At 48.6% G+C, this 22,697-nt stretch overlaps 2 protein-coding genes across 3 annotated transcripts in view; both read right to left on the bottom strand.

The window, feature by feature from the left end:
- The window catches only part of LOC132249807 (zinc finger protein 93-like), a 47,812-nt gene extending 37,860 nt beyond the window's left edge, over nucleotides 1–9,952 (bottom strand). Inside the window, exons 1-3 of the mRNA XM_059725478.1 lie at nucleotides 9,693–9,952; nucleotides 8,910–9,082; nucleotides 8,292–8,418 (exon numbers count right to left, since the gene is read on the bottom strand). Coding sequence (XP_059581461.1) covers nucleotides 8,292–8,418; nucleotides 8,910–9,082; nucleotides 9,693–9,837 — 445 coding nt within the window. The 5' untranslated portion in view covers nucleotides 9,838–9,952. The remainder of the gene's footprint in view (nucleotides 1–8,291; nucleotides 8,419–8,909; nucleotides 9,083–9,692) is intronic.
- A 3,250-nt stretch (nucleotides 9,953–13,202) lies between these two features.
- Nucleotides 13,203–22,697, bottom strand: part of LOC106738779 (zinc finger protein 420) — a 41,066-nt gene continuing 31,571 nt past the window's right edge. Inside the window, exons 8-9 of one of the 2 annotated variants that reach the window (XM_059725452.1) lie at nucleotides 22,156–22,176; nucleotides 13,203–16,724 (exon numbers count right to left, since the gene is read on the bottom strand). In XM_059725452.1, coding sequence (XP_059581435.1) covers nucleotides 13,894–16,724; nucleotides 22,156–22,176 — 2,852 coding nt within the window. In that variant the 3' untranslated portion in view covers nucleotides 13,203–13,893. The remainder of the gene's footprint in view (nucleotides 16,725–22,155; nucleotides 22,177–22,697) is intronic. The other variant, XM_059725453.1, reaches the window with a different exon arrangement.

The raw sequence follows: 22,697 nt of genomic DNA, 5'->3' as shown, positions 1-22,697 counted from the left end.
ACAGACAGAGCAACAGGTATGCCTATTTCCCAGCTAGTAGACATTGCTTACCAAGTATTTACTAACTGAGAAAGTGTTCAGGAAAAGAAACAGGACAAGAAAGAGGAGAGAAAGATGAAAATGCAGGCAGCTCTAGTGGCAGCTGCAATCACGGGAAAACCCAGAAATGAGGGACCCCGGAGACAGCCTCAGAGGCGGGGTCCATTAGAGAAAGATCAGTGTGCCTATTGCAAACAAAAGGGACACTGGAAGCGGGAATGCCCCAATCGGAAAGTAGGTGAAGGTGAAAAGAAAAGAGAGGAGAGCAGTGAACTGTTTGCTTTTGGAAGGGATTCAGATTGAAGGGGACCGGAGGCCCCGGAGGGAAAGATAACCCAGATCCCGGTGTCCCCTGACGAGCCTCTGGTTAAAATGCAACTAGGGGACAGAGATGAATTGGTAGACTTTCTCGTCGATACAGGTGCTACCCATTCCGTCTTAACTCAAAAACTGAAACCTTTAAGTGAAAAGACTGTGCCGGTGGTAGGGGTCACAGGGAAGGCAGTAACACGACCCTTCCTACAACCAATGACCTGTAATCTTGGTCAGGCCGAAGTCACCCATCAATTCTTGTATATGCCAGACTGCCCCATTCCCCTTTTAGGGAGAGACCTCCTCTCTAAACTGCAAGCTACGTTGTCATTTCAGGATGCGCAAATGTTCCTGACGGTGCTTCCTGAAAAGGGGTGGCATTTGCACGCTTGCCTTCTCGGCCTTCTCCGAGAGGAAAGTACACCGGATATTCCTCAAACCCTGCTCAATGCTGTTGTTCCATGGGTATGGGCAGGTCGCCAACCTGGGAAGGCTAAAAATGCTGACCCTGTAAAGATTCAACTTTTGCCAGGGGCCCAGCCTCCACGCGTGAAACAATATCCAATGCGGATGGAAGCCAGGAAAGGACTGAAGCCGTTAGCTGAACCGTTCCTGGAGTATGGCCTTCTCCGTGAATGCACATCAGCTTTTAACACACCCATCTTGCCCGTGAAGAAGCCTAAGAGTGACAAATATCGTTTTGTTCGACACCTGAGAGCTGTAAATAAAGTGGTCGTGAGTATACACCCAGTTGTCCCCAACCCATACACCCTGCTGTCTGCCTTGAACCCGGCTCATAACTGATTCATGGTTATTGCTTTAAAAGATGCTTTCTTCTGTATACCGGTAGAGAGGCAATCTCAGGAAATATTTGCATTTGAATGGGAAGACCCAGATACTAGCATTAAGACTCAGTTCTGCTGGACTGTCTTACCCCAAGGGTTTAAAAACAGCCCAACCCTATTCGGCACTGCGTTAAGCAAGGATTTACGTAGGCTAAAACTGCCACTGTTCTGTGCCCTTCTGCAATGTGTGGATGACTTGCTTTTAACAGCCACCACTGAAGCAAGTTGCCTGGAAGGAACAATCTGCCTCCTTAATTTTCTGGGACAAGAAGGATACCAAGTATCCAGAAGAAAGATGCAACCGATGTCCCAGAAGGCAACATATTTGGGATTTGAACTACACCCTGGTCAGAGAGCCCTGTTGCCTGAAAGAAAACAAGCTATATGCCGGCTAGCACCCCCAAAAACAAAGAAGCAACTACGGGGCTTCTTAGGTACAGTAGGTTTTTGCAGGATTTGGATTCCAAATTTCGGGGTTATTGCAAAACCTCTGTATGGAGCTACACAAGGTGATGAAAAGGTGATCGAATGGACTGAAGAGTGTGAGCAAGCGTTCTGCCAGTTAAAGCAGGCTCTTATTGGAGCACCCGCCTTAGGACTACCGGACACGAGTAAGCCTTTTTCCCTTTTTGTGCATGACCACAGGGGGGTGGCCGTGGGGGTATTAACACAAAAACTGGGTAGCTAGCAATGACCAGTGGCATATGTTTCTAAGCAATTAGACCTTGTGTCATCCGGATGGCCTGCTCGTCTCCAGGCCGTTCCTGCCACCTGTCTGCTAATACAAGAAGCTGACAAGTTAACCCTAGGCCATGAAATGACTGTATATGTGCCTCACGCAGTGCTTACAGTCCTGGAGCAGAAAGGAGGGAACTGGTTAACCCCGGGATGAATGGCTCGATATCAGGCCATCCTCCTAGATAAGCCTGAAATAAAATTGGCCATTTCTCGCACTGTAAATCCAGCAACACTGTTGCCACCTATGCCTGACACACCAGATCTTGTACATGATTGCCTGCAAACATTGAACCTGTTTACTCCTCAAGACCAAACCTGAGAGACCGACCCCTTGACAATGCTGAACTGGAATTCTACACCGATGGCAACTTGAGTATTGAGAATGGAATTCGAAAATCCGGATACCCTATCGTGACTACATAGAATGTAATAGAAGCAGGACCTTTAAACCCATCTGTTTCAGCTCAAAAGGCTGAACTCATTGCTATGACTCGGGCTTTGCAATTGGCGGCCAACAAAACTCAATATTTATACTGATTCTAAATATGTTTTCCTTGTTTTACATGCTCACGGAGCGCTGTGGAAAGAGTGGGGTCTACTTGATGCTAAAAGAGCAAGCATTAAGCATAGCAAGCAAATAAAAGCTCTCCTCAAATCAGTCTGGGAACCAAAGGAGGTAGCGGTAATGCATTGTAAGGCACATCAGAAAGGGAACAACCCCTCCACAAAAGGTAATCGATTTGCTGATGCTACGGCAAAGAAAGCAGCTAAAAGACCTCAGACAGACTTGCTGCCCGAAGTAAATAATCTGTTACCTCTCCTCCCAGACCTATACCAGCCTGTGACACCACAGTATGGGGAAAAAGACAAACAATTAATAAAAGAGTTTCAAGCAAAGAAGGGGGAGCACGGGTGGTTACTAGCAAAAGATGGCCGCATTATCATCCCAGCTGCCTAGGTTCATGCAGTAGTAAAGAGCACTCATCATGGCACCCACTACGGGCCCAGGGCCCTGGTAAAATGGATTAGTCACTATGTAACTGGAGTGGGATTAAAAGAGGCTGCCAAGAACGTATCAGAAACATGTGAGGTCTGCCAGAGAAATAACCCAAAAGGAGGGAAAAAAGAAACTCCAGGACATAATAGGCAATGGGCCAGGAGAAGAATGGCAGGTGGATTTTACCGAGTTGCCCTGGCAACAAGGGATGAGATATCTCCTTCTCTTTGTGGACACTTTCTCTAATTGGGTTGAGTGCTTCCCATGTCTGACTGCTCAAGCCCGAGACGTGGTCAAGGAGCTCCTACGAGAAATCATACCTCGCTTCGGACTTCCAAAAGGAATAGGGTCAGACAATGGCCCACGTTTCATTGCACAAATTACTCAGAAGGTTTCTGAGTTCCTGGGAATCAGCTGGCATTTACACACCCCTTGGCGACCCCAATCCAGTGGAAAGGTGGAACGTATGAATCAGACCTTAAAAAGACACCTTGCAAAGATTTGCCAAGAAGCTCGACTCAAATGGCCAGAGGCCCTACCCTTGGCCCTGTTACGAGTAAGGGTCGCACCACATTCTAAATTGGGATTAAGCCTGTTTGAGATAACGTATGGTAAGCCTTACCCTCCGAGTCTGCCCATGGGTACTGAACAACAGTTACATGTTTTAGGAGAGGGAATGATTAGAGAATATGTATAGTCCTTGGTTTCTGTTTTGTCTTCCATCCATCAGCAGGTACAGGACGTGCTGCAGTCACAGGATCAGTCTCCTGCCCCGGAAAACCGACTATTACCTGGGAGTTACGCCCTTGTGAAAGACTGGAACAAGGAACGACTTCGAGCCAGATGGAAGGGCCCCATATAGGGTGTTTTTGACAACCCCGACGGCAGCAAAGCTCGAGGGAATCGAGACTTGGATACATTCCAGTCGCCTAAAGCCGGTGGCTGGACCAGAACAAGAAGGAACCCCTGCAGACTCCGGGACTGGAGACAGAGAACAGTGGAAGGTGGAGCCAATAAGAGACTTAAAATTCCTATTCAAAAGAAAGGAACTTTAAATAATTTGTCAATCTTTGATCAAGTTTTACAGGCCTTATCATGAAATTGGTCCAGGTTTTATTGTGGGGCGCCCTGATCTCTCCACTCCTTCTCATAAGAGGGGAAAACCTTTTACAACAAAAATTTGACCCTCAGGAAAATGTCTGGATTTATCTGGCCTGGGAAATTTTAAATAGAACAGACTTCTGCTTAGCAGGAGGGATCAATGCTCACCCTGGTTTTTACCTCATGCTTAATCGCAGTACCGACCCCTTTGAAAATTTTACAAAATTATACTATGCTGAAAGGTATAGATAAGGAAAGTACATATCAGAATATATATAATTGGGGGACTATTGTAAAAGACAAAAGCAGAAACACGTTTTCCGTACGGGTTCACGCAACAGCTAATGCTTCCGAATGTTTCCTAATGGTTAATTGTACTGGTAATTGCCTTAAATTGAACCAAGGAAAAAATATCCTCTGTAATGAGACCAGTCAAATATCCTATGCATACGCACGTACCATCCTTCCTCAAGCATGGTTTCTAGCTTGCGGGAGAATAATATATTCATACCTCCCAGCAAACGCTACTGGAGGACTATGCACCATTACCCGGGTAACTGCAACCCTTCCAAGGAAATCTGACCTAATGCACGCTGAACAAGCCCCTCTCGGTGGAAGGTATAAGCGGGCATACACTATTCTCACCGCTGATTGCGATGAGAATGATTCCCCTGGAGTATTATCTAAGGCTGAATACGTGGCATTAGCTGCATCTGTGGTGGGGGTTCCGGGCCTCGCTATAAGTAATAGCGGAAATCTTAATGCAGTGGCCTGTGTTCTAGCAAAAGGAAAAAATGCTACATCTCGAGCTCTTTCAGCCCTGAATGCAGAACAAAAACAATTAAGGGACGCTGTCTTAGAGAATAGAGCCGCTATTGATTATCTCTTATTACAACACAATCTTGGGTGTGAAACTTTAAAAGGAATGTCTTGTTTCAACCTCACTGATAATTCTGTGCTAATTGAAGACAAAATTGGTGCCTTACAACAATTGGCACAGATGTTAAAAGAATCATCGGGCTTAGACTTTTCCTGGTTAAATACCTGGCTTCCCAATTTTAGATGGTTGACAGTTATTTAGTATAGTTGTCTTGTTTTGTGTTATGGGGATTATGGTTTGTTGCTGTATCCAATGTTTTCCTGTTTTTATATCTATCTTCAGGCCTAAGATAAATCAAATGATTTTACAAACAAAGAAAGCTGATGATACTAGATTTGTGTTAAGCCAAATTGCATGGAGCAGTCATAATAATAATTAAAAATGCTCCAAAGGGGGGAAATGTAAGGAGTAACCTAGAAGCCTCTACTCAAAGACGAAGCAGAAGAGAATGCTATGTGAAAAAAGGCCATCTGCAATGATAAGGAGCAGACAGTCCTAGATAAAGGGGGCTTGAAAACAAAAGCAGAAGCAGAGTATTGGGTTAAAGCGCTCATTAAAATACTAATAAACCACGTCCCTAGGTAGGGAAGAAGTATGCTAATGAAACACAAATGTATGTAAATGAGATACATGGCTAAAACACAAGTATAGAGACATGCTCAGTAAAGAACTTGCATCACTCCTTACAACCAATCAGCAAACAAGCACGCTGGTGAAAACTTGAAAACTCCTGTATAAAAGATGCTTAGATATAGTGATCGGGGTGCTTGTTACGTGAAATTATTCCACTCGCACCTTTTATTGCTAGCAATAAACCTTCTTTCTACTTTCACCCCTAGTATCTTTATTGGTCTTTGCATACCGGGCACGATCCCAGACTTGAGCTGGGGCTCAACAGATACAGATATACTTAGGGATGCAGGAAGGAGTTTGCACTTCTAGCTGCTTAAGTACTACTAGGAGAAACTGAGTCACATCAGGAAAACCAGGTGGCTAACCTTATGGAGGAATATCTAGGTTTCATGAGGTACTGAAGTCCTCAAGCAGCACAGCTGTGTTTGGACCAAGTTTTATGCAAAGGACAAGACTTGTAACAAGGGGAACATTCAGAGGAGTAGCACTGAATTGCTTGCATGCAAAAATGAACCACAGAGTGAATGAGCAAACAATTGCTGAGCTGGCTAAAACCCACCATGCAAAAACAAATGTTTCAGATTCTGAAGCCATTGCAAGTTAGTGCTAGAAAAGAGGATTAACGCATGGTCTGCAACCGGTATCTCATGCCTGAAAGGCATATTTTGAGAAGTGACTGAAAGGACAATGACCCAAAGAACGCTTGCATCCATTGACACTGTAAACTCAAGTTGGATTCACAGGGGACAATGCAAAGAAAATTAGAGGAGTAGTAGTTAACTGGAAAAAAAAAAATTAGTAAAAAGGAGAGTTGTAAACCTAGGCCATGGAAGATGCCAAAATGAAATGAAATGAGAATGACTGTATTTTATCTAGAAAATGAACAGGATCAGAGAAGGGGCTAAAGGTGACCAATATAATATCGCATCTCTTGTTGAGAAAGAGACAGGTAGTAAACACCAATGTTTCAATGACTGGAGAACAGTGGTTTAGGCACTCCTTGAAAAGGCAAGGGAACGGTTATAGTAGCCAGAGTCAAGAGGACCACCAACATGAGTGATAGTAGTTTTTTTTGAAGCTGGCAAAAATCCTCTGACTTTTTAAAGATAATTACAGAAAAGACTATAAAGGTCTAGATGATCTGTGCTGAGCTAGAAAAAGCATTTGAGCACATGCCTAAGGAAATCGTCTGGGGGAAAAAGGAGGGTAGAGAGCACCAGTAAAGCAAACTGACCCAGGAGAAGGCAAGTACCTCAACCCTGCACACGAGACAGAACAAGTCCATGTTACAGATCTTCTTGAAAAGAAAACTGGTTTTCACTAGGCCCTGCACCAAGCCTGATAATCTTTTTATCACAATAATGGGCATCTGACATGCAGAAGGATTTTAAGAAGAGGATAGGAAAACTTTTGACAATGGCAGAGTGAGCCTGAGAGCACAAGTCTCAAAATAAATACAGCAAAATCAGAGTGTCTACCAGCTGCACCTCCAGAAATGTTATATACCTCATCCAATGCACCAAATGCCCTCATGGGAAATATGTAGGAGACACCAAACAACAACTGCGCACCAGAATGAACACACACCAGAAATCTATCAAAGACAGAAATACTCAATTACCGGTGGGGGCATATTTCTTACAGGAGGGCCACTCTCTCTCCAATCTCTCAGTCCTGATCCCCAAGGGAAACTTACACAACACTTCCCAGAGAGGAGCCTATGAGCTCCATTTCATCAACCTGCTGGATACTAGAGATCATGGTCTAAACATAGGTTGGTCTAATAAAAGATATCAAATTCACCCAAGGAACCTTGTCTGCTCTAAACATAGACATTGGATTTTTGATACATTATAATCTGCCTGGCAATGGACTCCCCAGGCCAGGCCAGGCCAGGCCAGGCCAGGCCAGGCCAGGCCAGGCCAGGCCAGGCCAGCCCAGCCCCTGGCTTGTTTACTTTTCATTCCATCCAGGAAGAGCACACACCAACTGCTGAAACTTCCTTAGCCTGACGAAGGGTTTTTGAACCCGAAAGCTTGCTTAATAACTATTCTCTGACCATTTGGGTTGGTCTAATAAAAGATATCAAATTCACCCAAGGAACCTTGTCTAATCTATGGTGAGGAAGATGACACAAAGGATGGGGAAAGAAGCGTCCAGCGACTTGTTGCTAGAGGTACCAGGGTCCCATCACATGTACGTGGGTCACTAGGAAGGAGCTGAGGAAAAGCATAATGCATTTGTAGCAGCAGAGACTGATTAGACTTCCATTAACTTCTAAAGGGTTATAATCAAAGGAGGAGAAAGGAGACTTAGAGAGCACTGAACTGAGCATGGTTCGACTGTTAAATGCAATTGAACAACACACACTAGGCAAGAGAGGAAGGAAATCTAAATAATTCCCCAAGGAACAGCTGTTAGTGAATTTGTAGGCACAGGGACTTCAAGGTGATATGAACAGGCTGAGAAGGCAAAGGGAGATCAATTGCTAAGCAACCGCTGAATATGGAAGCACCAGGAGCTAGAGAAATGGGGAAGACTCCAGTGAAAGCAGCTGGATATGGGGAAGGAGGAGATTTCAGCATGAAATGCCAAGAGCTCAGATTACTGACAGAGCAGTGAGAAGAAAGAGGATTTAAATCACCTGCCAAAGTTTATGAGGATGAGACACTTGAAAAACAGGGACAAGACAAAAACACTTCAGAGCTCACATGGCTCCAGGGAGAGGCAAGAACTAGAGCTTTACCCAGGGAAAGGAGGGCTTGGTAGTTCCTCAGCATCTGGTCCCGGTAAAGCCCCTTGTCTTCCTCTTCCAGCAGCTCCCACTCCTCCCGTATGAAATACACTGCCACGTCCTCAAACACCTCCCGGAGCTGCAGGCACAAGCGTTACAGCATCAGTGTCTCCTGTCCCCGCTGCCCCCAGCCCCCACGGCCCTGTCTGCACTCACTCTGCACTACAGTGCTTTGCAGCTCAGCCATGACAGGCAGGGGAACAATTCCCCACCAGTCACCTGACATGTGATGTGGATGCAGCTCTGGATATAGCAGCTCGTGTGCCAGCCTTAGCCCAGCTCAACATGCTCCATTTCCTCCTCCCTTGGAGGCAGCCCAGGCAGCACATTTAGAGGCAGAGAGCCCAGCTCCAGAGACTCTAGCCAGGCCTTCCCATGCCAGAACCCCTGGCTCTCTGCACCCCAGAGCGCGCTGCTGCTAATGCAGCTTGGGGTTTGCAACTCCATCACCAGAGGCTTCTAGCTCTTCAGGTCTCTCTGCTCCCCAAACTCTTGACAGCACCCCTGGCTCCTCCTGGGCTCTGCCCCAGCTGCACTCCCACCCCCACCCGGAGCCAGTGCCCTGCTCACCTCCATGCTCTCTCCCTGCTTCGCCGGCCTGCCCTGCCCCGCCTGCAGCTGGCGCAGCCCAGGTGTCAGGCAGCCGCTCTGTCCCTGTCTCCCTGGGGAGGGTCTCTGCAGCTCCAGCTTTACAGAGCCTTCCTCTGGAGGCTGCTGATCTGCTCTGCACAGGGTCCCGGCACCTGCGGGTGGGAAGAGAGTGCACAGGTGAGCCCTGGGGTGGGGGCAGGGGAAAGCGCTGCTCATCTCCTGGACTGGCCTGAGGGTGAAGGGAGCTGGAGGCTGCAGTGTGTGGAAGAGCGGGGAGAAGGGAGACTCATCCTCCCACCGCTCTTCCTAACAGACCTCTCCACAGGCACCCAGCTGGAGATGAGCCCAGCGCGGGTGGTGATCACAGCACCACGTCAGAGCTGGCAGGGACATCGCTCCCAGGGGAGAAGCCACAGTGATGCTGGTGCTGTGTCATATCCACATTTTGGGGGGGAAGAGGGGAAACGCACAGTACAATCATGTGACATGCTGCCGGGGCAGGGGGGAACAAGAGCCAGCGACCAGCTACAGCACGGCTCCACCCAGCTGTTCTTGCAGAGAGATTTCCGCGCTAGGGGAAGGGGAGTTCCACGGCTCCTCACCTGGCCTGGGCAAGGGCCTGGTCCGGGGCACCCGCCTGGGGACCCTCCACGTGCTGACACTCCCAGGTCTCCCCTGTCCCGGGATCTGCTTCACTGCACTGGACCGGTCCCAGGCTGGAGAGAAGCGCGTGCGCACTCCCGGTGCCCGCACTCCACGTACCGACCACCCAGTCCGTCGGGTGCCGCTCCGCCGTGCGTATCCGCTTCCGAGGGGGCGGGGCTTCCTGGCCCTTCCCAGGGTGCTTTGCGCAGCGGGAGCTCGGAGGCGCGGCGGCCCCCCCCTGCGGTGCATATGCAAATGACATGTAAATGAGGGCAGAGGGAGCGGTATTTGCCGGGGAGCAGCGCGCCCCGGGGCCTCCGCCCCGCACATTGCGGGCGATGCGGGATCTCCGCGAGCGGGGAGGGGGTCGTGGGGGGGGCCACGTCGCGCTGCCGCGCGGACCATCGCACGTCTCTATCCGGTGCGAAACGCCCGTTTCGGCCGGCCCGCACCCGCCCTGGGGCCTGGCACAGCAGCCGTGGCCGGAGCCCTGCCCTGCGGCCCGAGAAGTCCCGTGCACGCTCGGCAGAGCAGCAAGCGACTCGCGTGTCAAGACACCGCTCCCGGGGTGCCTGCGCGACCGACCGGCCCTGCGGGGAGCCCGCCTGCCCCCACGGCCACCGGCCTCGCGCCTGGCTCCTACTTCCAGTCTGTGTCCGGGCAAACCAGGACCCGTGTCCGCCCCCACACTGGGACTGCAGGTTGGCCACGGGGGCAGGGGGAAAAACAAGTGTCACGTTGCCTCCAGACTGCTTTCACCAGAGTACAGCCATGCTCGGCAGCTCACACAGTGCAAGGCTTAGGTTATTAACTCCGGCATGAACCCTGAGCTAGGGGAACAGGAGGCACCTCTAGCCGGCAGGGTTCATTGTTATCCCATCGCGTGGTCTCGCAACAACTCACAGCCCTAACCCCGAGCTGGTGACCAGCATTCAACAGCACTGCACCGGGCAGTATGTCTCTCACAGCGCTGAGGGGGTCAGCATGCACCACCACCACATTATCCCCAATAACGGGGAAGAGAGCACATAAAACACACACGGATCAATCTCCAAAACAGCCCAAATTCACCCCGATTTGCAACCCTACCCCCCCCCCACACACACACACCCTAGGGCCCTTTGGACGCTCACCGCATCAAGTGAACTAGAAGATGACATCCACAGATTTCTTTGAATTCTTTATTTCATTAAATAATAATTAGAGGTCAGCAGAAGATTGATTCATGCTGGGCTCTGCAGCTACACCCAATGTCCTAAAACATTCATTACATACAAATACCTGCAAATTATAGTGATGCTTCATGGACAAGGGGGCTCACAGCACAAAAGTTGTAGCAACACTCAGTGAACAAAGGGTCTCAATACAAGGTCATTCAATGAATTACCATGTACACATGACTCACCATCCCAAATTGCATTGTCTCAAACTAAATTACATTGGGATGTGGATTAGTTTGTGACAATGAAACTCATTTAATTCACCAAAAACTTGCATACGTATGAAGCGTGACACCATTAAACCACACAAAAGGGCAATTTTTGTCATGTGTACAAGCATCCCTCCCTCCCAGACTCTTCAGCCTGGGGCCTCCCATACTCCCACATCCATGGCAGGCATCCTACATGCAAACCCAAAAGCCAGATTGGCCTGTGTGGGCCATGGCACAGAAGCAGCTGGGATTAAAGAAGTCTTAAAAGGAAATTTTTAAGTCAGCAAACGCTCACTGCAGCCCACCTGTGACTCCCTGTGTGGCTCCCTGTCCCGCCCCCCCCCCCCCCACCCCTTTCATTCCATCTGTATGCCACTTTTCCTACAATGGCTCAGAGCAGCAAATTATCAGCTAACAAAATAACCTGGAAAAGAGACCAGGAGAGCAAAACAAGTTCAAAAAGAAAATTACAAATCAGGATGAAAACAGACTCTTCCCCTTGAGGAACACCCCAGCCTAGCTCTCTTTCCTAAACACCTACCCTATCAGGAGGGACTATTTACAGCTCATGGCTGCCACTTTCTATCCCAGAAAAGCAGGTGGCATATGAGGGGAAAAAAACAAGCTTTGAGTTTAAACCAAAATCTGTGGAATTTTCCAGAATATGGAACCAAAATAAGAGATCTAGTGGAATATATTCACTTGCATGGTATACTATGCAATTTAATTTTTCACAGAAACATTGTGTATTGCTGGTGTTAGAATCTTTGGTTTGAACCTAAAGACCCTGTTTTTTGAGGGCGGGGTGGATTCAAAACTATTTTTACTACCATGAGTTTTGCTTTTTCACATTTCTGTCAGAAGTTATTTAAAAGGCATTTGCAAAACTCTGCACACTGGATATGGGTCGATGGAATTTTTTGCCCAGCAGCAGTCTGAAGTTTGGGGCAGAACAGTTCAATGTTAACACCCCCAGCTGTTCCCATCCCTGAGGAGTCTTGACCTCTGAGCTTGGGGACGGAGTACTCCTGGGATTCCCCTCTGGGCACAGACACATTTGAAATTTTGACTGAGACTGTAATGAATTGAACACAACTGCACACCACTCACACTGGCCAAGGCAGAAGAAAGGAAGCCCATACAGACGATGTCCCAGAGGACAGCGGGGGGCATGAAGGGCTGCTGGAGGGAGAGCACAGACCAGAAAGCAGCAGGGATGTACCTCCAAGAAGAGACAAGTCCCATTCATGGGGTGAAGGAGGGGAGGGTTTCCCTTGGTCAGTGCAGCACTCCAGTGCCCAACAGTCTCCCTGAGCCGTGCAGCTCCCCAGCACCAACCTGCTCCCTCCATCCAGGGGATCTGACAAAATGCAGAAAGGACCCAGCCGTGGTGCCAGTGGTAGCAACATATGGGGCATTTATTTCCCCATGGGCAGTGGCAGCAACACCAGGCCCCTGAGCAGGTCCCCCATTCCGTTCCAGCCCCTCTGCCAAAGACCTTGCTCCCCACTGCTGCCTCTGCTCATGGCCAGGGCCTGCTCAGAGGTCTTCTGTCCTGCTCCTGACCCAGGGAAACAGAGTCCTGCAGCTATCTCTGGTGCAAAGACTCTGCTCTGTAGGCTCTTGTCTCTGATCTCTGCATCACCAGGACCTGGGGCTGGGGTCTCTGGCTCAAACCCCCCTGCTTGCCAGAAACCAGTGCCTTGGGGTTGCAGGGGGTCCCTTAGGCAGCTGCAGAACAGAACATGTGTCCCCAGGACCATCATTGAGCCAAATACCCGTGGCACTAGCAGGACGGCCTGAGTATTCCCAATGGGAGATTACAACGTGCTACATTTCCCCCACAGGATATCTTCATACTTTCCCCGCCCTTTCACAGGAGAGACAGGACCTGTGACCAGCTGCATCTCCCTCACCCTTGCTACCCCACTGCACTCAGAAAAGGGACTCTACTGCCTCCTGCCCAGAGGGTCCTTCACAAGGGAAGGGTCCTTGCTGCACAGGACAGGGGACTCAAGCCTTGAGTCAGACCAACTCCTGCTCCTGAGGGTTAGAAACACGCCCCACATTGCAGTGAATCCTCTGGAAAGAAAAGAGGTGGGAAGTCACAGAGGGATCTGCCCTAGAAAGGGTTGTGGGCCCTGGTATGCTCCATTGCCCAGCTCTGGAGAGGACACAGAGAACAACGACAGGGGTAGCATGTTCAGTTCTGGGGCTTTAACAACAGGGAATGCATTAGAGAACACAACAAAGGGAGGGAGACAGCAGGCACCCAGGGGTGCAGTCCTGGGGAGGCTGAAAAGGAAAACAGGTGAAAAAGGTTCAGGGATGGCAGGAGCAGCTCCTTGCAGACCCCACTGGGCATGGGCAGGTTTGGGAAATGGGTGATGTGGTGGTGAGGAAAGGTGAGGTCAGGATGGACAGCAGGGAATGAACAGGTTCCAAGGCAGGTGCAAAAGTCCTCTCTTACTCATCTTCCCCCAGCATCAGGGCTGATCTTTGCCTGTGATGTTTCCTCTTAGCCCCTCCCTGCAATCACACCTTGAGGGCCAACCTTTGGGCCCTGGGCTTCTGCAGTGCCCTACAAAGGATGAAGCCTGGGGGAACTCTTTCTGCAGTCCACCAGCATGAGGGTGCTTGCCTAAATGCACCTGCTGGTGGGTGCTGAGCAGGTAGACATCCCCATGCTCCTCTTGCATTGCGGGCAGAAGTATGGATGCTTCCAGGTGTGGATGTGCTCATGCCGGGACACATGAGAGAAATGGGTGAAGCTCTTCCCACACTCTAAGCATCGATGTAGCTTCTCCACCACGTGGATGCACTGATGCTCAGTCTGGCTGGAGGACTAGGTGAAGCTCTTCCCACACTCAGAGCACTGATGTGGCTTCACCCCTGTATGGATGCACTGGTACTCAGGCATGGTGGAGGAGCAGATGAAGTTCTTCTCACACTGAGTGCCAATATTCTTTTTCCCTCCATGTGGATGCACTGATGCTTGGCCAGGTGGGACAACTGGGTAAAGCTCTTCCCACACTCAGAGCACTGATATGGCTTCTCCCTTGTGTAGTGGAAGCGCTGGTGCTGCGCCAAGCCACAGGATTTACTGAAGTTCTTGCCACACACTGGGCACTTGAGTGGCTTTTCCCCCATGTGGATGCGCTGGTGCTGGGCCAGCTGGGAGGGATACATGAACCTCTTTCCACACACAGAGCATTGATGTGGCTTCTCCCCCACGTGGGTATGCTGGTGCTCGGCCAAGTGGGAGGACTGGGTGAAGCACTTCCCACATTCAGAGCACTGGTGTGGCTTCTCCCCTGTGTGGATGAGCTGGTGCCGGGCCAGGTAGGAGAAGTGTGTGAAGCTCTTCCCACACTCAGAGCACTCATGTGGTTTTTCTCCTGTGTGGATGCGCTGGTGCCGAGCCAGGTTGTAGGGGTAGGTGAAGCTCTTCCCACACTCAGAGCAATGATGGGGCTTCTCTGCCTTGTGGATGCACTGGTGCTTGGCCAGGTTGGACGCGTGGGTGAAGCTCTTCCCACAAACAGGGCACTGATATGGCCGCTCCCCTGTGTGGATGTGCTGGTGCTCGGCCAAGTGGGAGGATTGGGTGAACCTCTTCCCACACACAGAGCACTGATGTGGCTTCTCCCCTGTGTGAATACGCTGGTGTTGGGCTAGGTTGGAGGCATGGGTGAAGTTTTTCCCACACACAGAGCACTCATATGGCTTCTCCCGTGTGTGAATACGCTGGTGCTGGGCCAGACGGGAGGGGTAGGTGAAGCTCTTCCCACACACAGAGCACTGATGTGGCTTCTCCCCTGTGTGAAGAAGCTGGTGCTTGGCCAGGCTGTAGGAATAGGTGAAGCTCTTCCTGCACACAGAGCACTGATGTGGCTTCTCCCGTGTGTGCATACGCTGGTGCTGGGCCAGCTTGGAAGAGTAGGTGAAGCTCTTCCCGCACACAGAGCACTGATGGGGCTTCTCCCCTGTGTGGTGGATGAGTTTGTGCTGAGCCAGGCTAGACGTGTAGGTGAAGCTCTTCCCACACTCAGAGCACCTATGTGGCTTCTCACCTGCATAGTGGATGTGCTGGTGCTCAGCCAGGCGGGAGAATCGGGTGAAGCTCTTTCCACACTCAGAGCACTGATGTGGCTTCTCCCCTGTGTAGTGGATGCGCTGGTGCTGGGCCAAGCCGTAGGATTTGCTGAAACTCTTGCCACACACAGAGCACTGATGTGGCTTCTCCCCTGTGTGGATGCGCTGGTGCTCAGCTAGGTGGAAGGACTGGGTGAAGCTCTTCCCACACACAGAACAATGATGTGGCTTCTCTCCTGTGTGGATAAGCTGGTGCTGGGCCAGATTGGAGGACTGGCTGAAGCTCTTCCCACACACAGAGCACTGATGTGGCTTCTCCCCTGTGTGGATAAGCCGGTGCTGGGCCAGGTTGGAGGACTGGCTGAAGCTCTTCCCACACACAGAGCACTGATGTGGCTTCTCTCCTCTGTGGATGTGCTGGTGCTGAGCCAGGTTGGAGGATTGGGTGAAGCTCTTCCCACACTCAGAGCACTGGTGTGGTTTCTCCCCTGTGTGGATAAGTTGGTGCTGGGTCAGGCTGTACGACTGGGTGAAGCTCTTCCCACAGACAAAGCAGTGATGTGGCTTCTCCCCTGTGTGTACAAGCTGGTGTCGGGCTAGGTTGGAGGAGTCAGTGAAGCTCTTCCCACACACAGAGCAGTCACGTAGCTTCTCCCTTGTGTGGATGAGGTGACCTTTGGGTAAGGAAGGGTAGTGGGTTAAGCTCTTTCCACACTCCGAGGACTTATGTGGCTTCTCCCTTGTGTGCATGGATTTGTGCCTGGCCAGGTTGGTGGGCTTCCTGAAGCTCTTCACTCTCTTGCTGCCGTGGAGTGGCTGCTGCCCCCTTGGCACACATTGGTGCTGGGACAGGCCTTGCCAGCTGATGAAGTTCTTTTTGCACTTGGTGCAGTGATTTCTCTTCCTCCCCAAGTGCATGCGACGGTGCTGAACCAAGGAGAAGAAAGAGGTGAAGGTCTTAGCACATGTGACACAGAGGTATTGATGTTTCTTCCTGTGCACGTACTGGTTCTTGACCAGCTCCAAGCAGCCCACAAAGCTCTTTCCCCATTTGGTGAAGTGGTGGGGAAGATGTCTAGAATGGATCTGGCGGTGAGCAGCCAGGGTTGAGAGGCAGGTGAAGCTCTTCCCACACTTGCTGCACATGTGGGGCTTCTTTCCAACGTGCCTTATCTTGTGCAGAGCCAGGATTAAGGGGCAGCTTAAGCTTTTCCTGCATTCAGGGAAGGGGTGGGCTCTCTCCCTGTGCTCGGCAGTGATCTTCTGCTTCCCTCTGAGGCCATCTTCACTGCCTTGGTTTGCATGCAGTCTCTCTCTCCGGCAGACTTTTGCCTTGTGCCTCTTCATTTTCCTGAGCACCACAAAATCTTCCCTGTGCCCTGGGCTCTTTCTGGCTTCTTTCCCTTCTTCATTCTCTTGCCCAATTGGAAGCGAGGTCTTGTTCACTGCTACATTCTCCTTCTGCCTTTGGGGACTCCCCTGACCCTTGTGCCATTTGTCTGTCACAGGGTGCAAGGAGTCCATCTCACCTAAACTCTTTGGGGAAGCCCATGGTGGCTCCAGGATTGCAGGCCCTTCCTCAGGAGCCTGCTCCTCAGCTCTGCTCAGTGGCCAGGCACCTCCTGCATGGGGAAGAGAAACTCCAGATTAGTCCCCATCATGCTGGAAAAGGGTAAACACTGCTTTTACTTCTGCTGGATTGGCCTCCCAGCGGAACTGGATCTCAGCACTTGTGTTTTCTCAAGAAAATAAGGTCTTCTTGCCAAAACTCCAAGTGCCAAGGGTGAGGCATGGCCAGGTCCCTGTGCCAGTCTCGTCTTCCCTACTCGGTGTGGTTCTGAGCCAGACTCAAGGTTTCTGGCCTAGCTCTCAGCCCTATCACCTAACGCCATGCTGGGAGAAACATGTGGGACAGGCACATTTGGATAGTATCTAAATGGCTTCATGTTCTAATGGGCTGCAGATGAGACCAAAAGGATCTGCTGAAAGAACAATGAGACTCCTGATGCTGCTCCCTCCCACAGCACTGGTGGGTCCAGGGGGAGATGGTGCTGAGCCCTCCACCTGACTAGGCTGACATGCTCCAGAAGCCCAAGGGCTTTGGTGAGACTGTTCTTCACTGCTTGCCCTTGATTTCTGGCAGTCATGAGAGCAGCATCTGGGTCCAAGGGTGAACAGCCTCAGGGTGGATTTCTGGGGCTTGTCAGCAGCCAGGATTATGTGGTGAGCTTTGCCTTATATGGGACCAGGTGCTTCTGTGAATAAAAATCAACAATATTTTGCTTAAATAAAAAAAAATCTGATGTTCTTATTTAAATCAGATATTTTTATTTAGTTGTATACTTTTTTTTGTTAAGATGGCATTATATAAAAAAATACTTATATGAAGTTTTATTTTAAGTTATATTAAAGCTCAAAGATATCATCATGGAATAAGAATGACTTATAATTATATACTACTTCAGACAATATATTCATGTATCCTTTTTAAAGAAGTTTTATCAAAAGGTCACAACAGGGCATGGACTATATATTAGGAGCCCAATCTGATAGGGTTCCCAGAGGCTCCTCTATAGATTAGTAAAGATTAAAGAAAACCATTCTGCCCAATGGGACTCAGTGCTAAGTCCAGAAGATCCCATTAAGCTTCTCTGTGATGCTTCGTTTCAGTTCTCAAACTGGATTTTTGTCTCCAGAGAAAACATCCTTGTTAACAGCAGTATATGCAGTTGAGAAACAACCAGCCTGATTACCCACCCATCAGCCCTATTGTATCACTGCAAGTTTGCATATACAGATTCAAGCCCTTACCTTTCTCTAAAAGTGCAAAGTTTAAAAAAAGATCAAAGTGCACTTCACAACATGCAGAGTTTCATAGTTGGTAGGGTTGGAAGGGACCTGAGCAGATCATCAAGTCTGACCCCCTGCCATGGCAGGAAAGAGTACTGGAGTCAAATGACCCCGGCAAGGTGTTCATCCAGCCTCCTTTTACAGACTCCCAGGGTAGGAGCCAGCACCACTTCTCTTGGAAGTTGGTTCCAGATTTTAGCCGCCCTGGCAGCGAAGTAGCGCCTCCTGATATCTAGTCTGAATCTACCCTCTGCCAGCTTGTGACCGTTATTTCTTGTCACTCCTGGTAGTGCTCTGGGGAACAGGGACTCTCCCAAAGCCTCCTGGTCCCCCCCACCGACTAGTTTGTAAATGGCCACTAGATTCCCCCCTCAGTCTTCTCTTGCGGAGGCTGAACAGGTTCAGGTCCCTTAGCCTCTCCTCGTAGGGCCTGCTCTGCTGACCCCAATCATGTGGGTGGCCTCCTCTGAACCCTCTCCATTCTGTCCACATCCCTCCTGAAGCACGGTGCCCAGAACTGGACACAGTACTCCAACTGTGGCCTGACCAGAGTCGCACAGAGGGGGAGGATCACCTCCTTGGACCTGCTTGAGATGCATCTGTGAATGCATGACAAGGTACGGTTGGCCTTCCCGACTGCGTCCCCACACTGTTGGCCCATGTTCATCTTGGCATCAATAATGACTCCAAGATCCTTTTCTGCCTCTGCACTGACGAGAAGGGAGTTCCTCAGCCTGTAGGTCTGCTGCTGGTTCTTCCTCCCCAGGTGCAGCACCTTGCACTTGTCCGTGTTGAAACCCATCCTGTTCTCATCTGCTCACCCCAATAACCTATCTAGGTCTGATTGCAGCCTATTCCTCCCTTCTTGCATGCCCACATCCCCCCACATCTTAGTGTCACCTGCGAATTTGACCAGGGTGCTTTTTACACCCCTGCCCAAGTCACTGATGAAGATGTTGAACAGTGTGGCCCTGAGGACTGAGTCCTCTGGAACCCCACTGCCCACTTCCCTCCAGGTGGAATAAGACCCATCCACCACCACTCTCTGGGTGTGGCCCTCCAGCCAATTAGTGACCCATTAGAGTTACAGTTTGCCAGGCTGTAAGAGAAATATTCTGTTCTCAAATATTTTAATTAAATTCATCTACCCATGGGTAAGACAGGCATGCGTGCAAAATGCAAACAGTGAAACAAAGAAATGCAAGGCCTGGTTGACCAAATGAAACAACATTGTGAGATGTGCTCCTTCTCAGGAGGAAGCTGCTCTGAAGACGATGAATGGAACATGTCTGAATATGCAGGATCTCCAGGTTAGTAAACTTCTTGTTTCCTGCTTCTTTCTTAAGGACTGCCTGCCTTCCCTCTCCATATATTTTGGAAGGATGTCAGGAATACTTGAATTCTCATAAAAATGTTTGAGAAAAAATATAGTTGTTACTTTATGGAACTATCATATCACTTGTGATATAAAATAATGGCTGAAATAGGCAGATCTTCCTTTTACAGATTCACTTCTGAAGTAGTACTGAGTAATACTAAATGAGCAGTACTGTAGTGACTGCATTGACTTCTTTTGTTCAGGAGGATCCATCTTCAACATACAGGACTCTGAATACCCATCTTCAACATCATCATCACTGTCTACAGTTTCAGAGTTATCTGGCTAATGATACCAGTGTTCCAGTCAAATGTATGGCACATATTATATCACCTGTAGCAAAAAGAAAAAAAAAAGGCTCCATTGTCCAGAAACAACCATAGGTAAATTGGGAATAAGGACCAGCAGATTACAGTGAGAGGTAAGTGATGAAACAAAATGTTCACTTTGTTTCTGCAACAAACTCTCCTTCCGTTATGGTTGAGAACACGCATTTCATTGACATGGTTGTCATTACTACCAGGATACAGTCCATTTAAGAGACGAGAGATAGTAGGCAAGTTAGTGGATAAAGTGTATGACAAAAAAACTGAACAATGTGCAAAAAGTCTAGAGGGAAAAATTGTTAACCTGAGTCTTGATGGGTGGAGCAATGTCCACAAGGATCCAGTAAGATGTGCTTGTGTGACAACAGAAGAAGGCACTGTCTACCTTACAGAAACACTTGATTCATCAAGAAATGAGCACACAGTAGAATACTTACAAGTAACAGTACAAGCTATAACAAACTGTGGAAGACAATTCAAGCGTCTAGTACACAGCTTTGTCACAGACAATGCTGCAAACGTATCAAAGATGAGACAAAACCTAGAAGAAAGTGAAGAAAGCCCCAAGCTAATAACATATAGTTGCAGGACTCATTTGATGCACCTCTTTGCCAAAGACTTCAGTGCTCCAGAAATAAAGGGTAATGTTGATATTGCAAAATACTTCCATAACAACCACTTGCAGCAGCTGCTCTGAAGAAACCAAACTAACTCTCCCACAAGACGTGCGATGGACTGTCAGTAGTGGACTGTTGTGAGTGATATATTGAGAACTGGCCTAATCTGATGACAATTTGTGAACAAAATTGTCACAAAATAGATGGAAGTGTCATATCCAAAGTTCTCAACATTGAACTAAAGAGAAAGGTAGAACATATGTTTACTATGCTGAAGCCTATTTCTGTAGCCTTGAACAAAGTACAGGGAAATCACTCTTTTATTGCTGATACTGTTGAAATTTGGAAGGAAACGAGTGAGAACTTGAAAAGAAATATGCAATGCACTGGCGACGCATGGGGGGTGCACCCCTGAGAGTGCTGGTGAACCCCCAGACAGGCCGCACTCCCCACTTAGGCGATGGGCAGGGGGTGGGCAGGCAGGTGCGCAGTGCATCCCCTGCGAGTGCTGGCCTGGGAGTGAGGGCACCAAATGAAGTGCCACAGCCGCTTCCCGGCCAGCGCAATTGGCCGCGAAGGGACCCTCTGATGGCTGACTGATCACTGTGGGGGCACGTGCCCCCCCTAACTCAAGTGGCACCAGTCACCCATGATGCACTGACAGAGTTAAATTACAGCCATTAAAAAAAAAAGAATGGATCAAGCATGATCTCCAGCTCATTTTCTTGCCAATATTCTCAGTACTACATTCAATCCTTAACTGCTGAAGAAGAGGAGTTAGCTATGACATGGGCATCCAGCAATCATCCCTCCATAATACCAACTGTAATAAATTTCAGGGCCAAGGGTGAACCATTCAAGAAATATATGTTTGCTGATGTGGTTTTAAAGAAAGCTACACCAGTGAACTGGGGGAAGTCACTTAAGGATCCACCAGAGACTACTGAAGTGATAATCCTGCTTTAAACAACAGTAGCTTCCGCAGGCATAGAAATAATATTTTCTTCCTTTGGACTAATTTGTTGTACACTGAGAAATCTCTTGGCAACTGAAAAAGCAGGGAAGTTTGTCTTTCTTTTCTAAGCTATGAATAAACAGGAAGACGAAGGTGAAGACTGAATTTGCTGCACAACCCAGTATTCTAAATTTCTCATTTTGACCTGGCTGAAATAATCCATTTACTTTTTGTTAAAAGCACATTTCACATTTATAGGTAAAATACTTAAAAAATAAAAAATACATATACTTCTTTTGTTAAAATAATGACATGTTTGTTGTTGAAGAAAAATATAAAAAATACATAAGCTTGCTGTTTAAGTTAAATAAACCAATTTACATGTCTGTTGTCTTTGGTGAAAGTTATTCTTGTCATCCTAATACAGCATGGCAAAAATATCCCCTAAACAGCCATGATTAATCTAGTTGGAGATAGTTTACCACCCAATAACTTTACAAGTATCTGCTTCAATTAACTTTGGTAAATAAAATAACCGAATCAGAATTCAGTTTTCTGATGTAGCTGTAAAATTAATCTAAAAAATATTTTTTTTAAAAAATCACTGCTTTAAAATATATACTGTGTACCTTCTAAAATGAGACCTACATATACCTCTGAGTTTGGAATAAGATGTATTAAAGTTATATCAAACAAGAATGCACTTTTTGCAGAAAACAATGATTAAATCGAGGCCTCCTGACCAGTGATTTAAATAATAATTTAAATCAACTTGATTTAAATCAAATCTACCTTGCTTCTCTGGCACACACAAGTGCTGCTTCTGCTTGGTAGAAAAAGCCAACATGTTTTATCCTCTCTCTCTCCAAGAAATGTTCTTGAGAGCTGCAATCTCCCTTCTAGAAGGAGCAGTGTGGTGCTTCTTACCCGTTTCCAGGGCAGTATCAGCTGCAGGGAATGAGACCACAGAGATTTCCTCTGCTGATGAGTCCCAGGGGGCCTCCACAGCACAGGAATCTGCACTGGGACAAAAGGTCTTGGCATGAACCTCCACATGGACTCTGGGCTGAGTCTCAGGCTTTGTGACACTTGGGGCCCCAGAGAGGAAACAGAATGGGGGAGATTCTGGTGCAAATGATGCAGTATTCATTTTCGCCCACGACATGAAATCTTCTGAATCCCACCCACCGCATGAAGCCACTTCATGCAGCCTGAGACCAGGATTAGACACGTCCTGTGTTCCAGGTCAACCCGAACAGGAGACACCAGGGACAGACCCAGCCTCTCTCTCTCATCCATGAGCCATGGCTACACAGAGCTTCTTCTGCATACCATGCAGATTTCCATGGGGCACTATAAATCCAATCATGCCATGGGAGAAGGTATGGCTACTTGGGCTGGGGAATCAACTCTAACAATGGGAAGTGAAGATGGAAATTTAAGATCATGGTCTCCCAGGGAAACCAGAT

Source organism: Alligator mississippiensis, chromosome 1 (genome assembly GCF_030867095.1).
Source record: "Alligator mississippiensis isolate rAllMis1 chromosome 1, rAllMis1, whole genome shotgun sequence".
NCBI lineage: Eukaryota > Metazoa > Chordata > Crocodylia > Alligatoridae > Alligator > Alligator mississippiensis.
The sequence above is the reverse complement of the archived record's forward strand: the minus strand, read 5'-3'. Positions and strand labels throughout refer to the sequence as shown.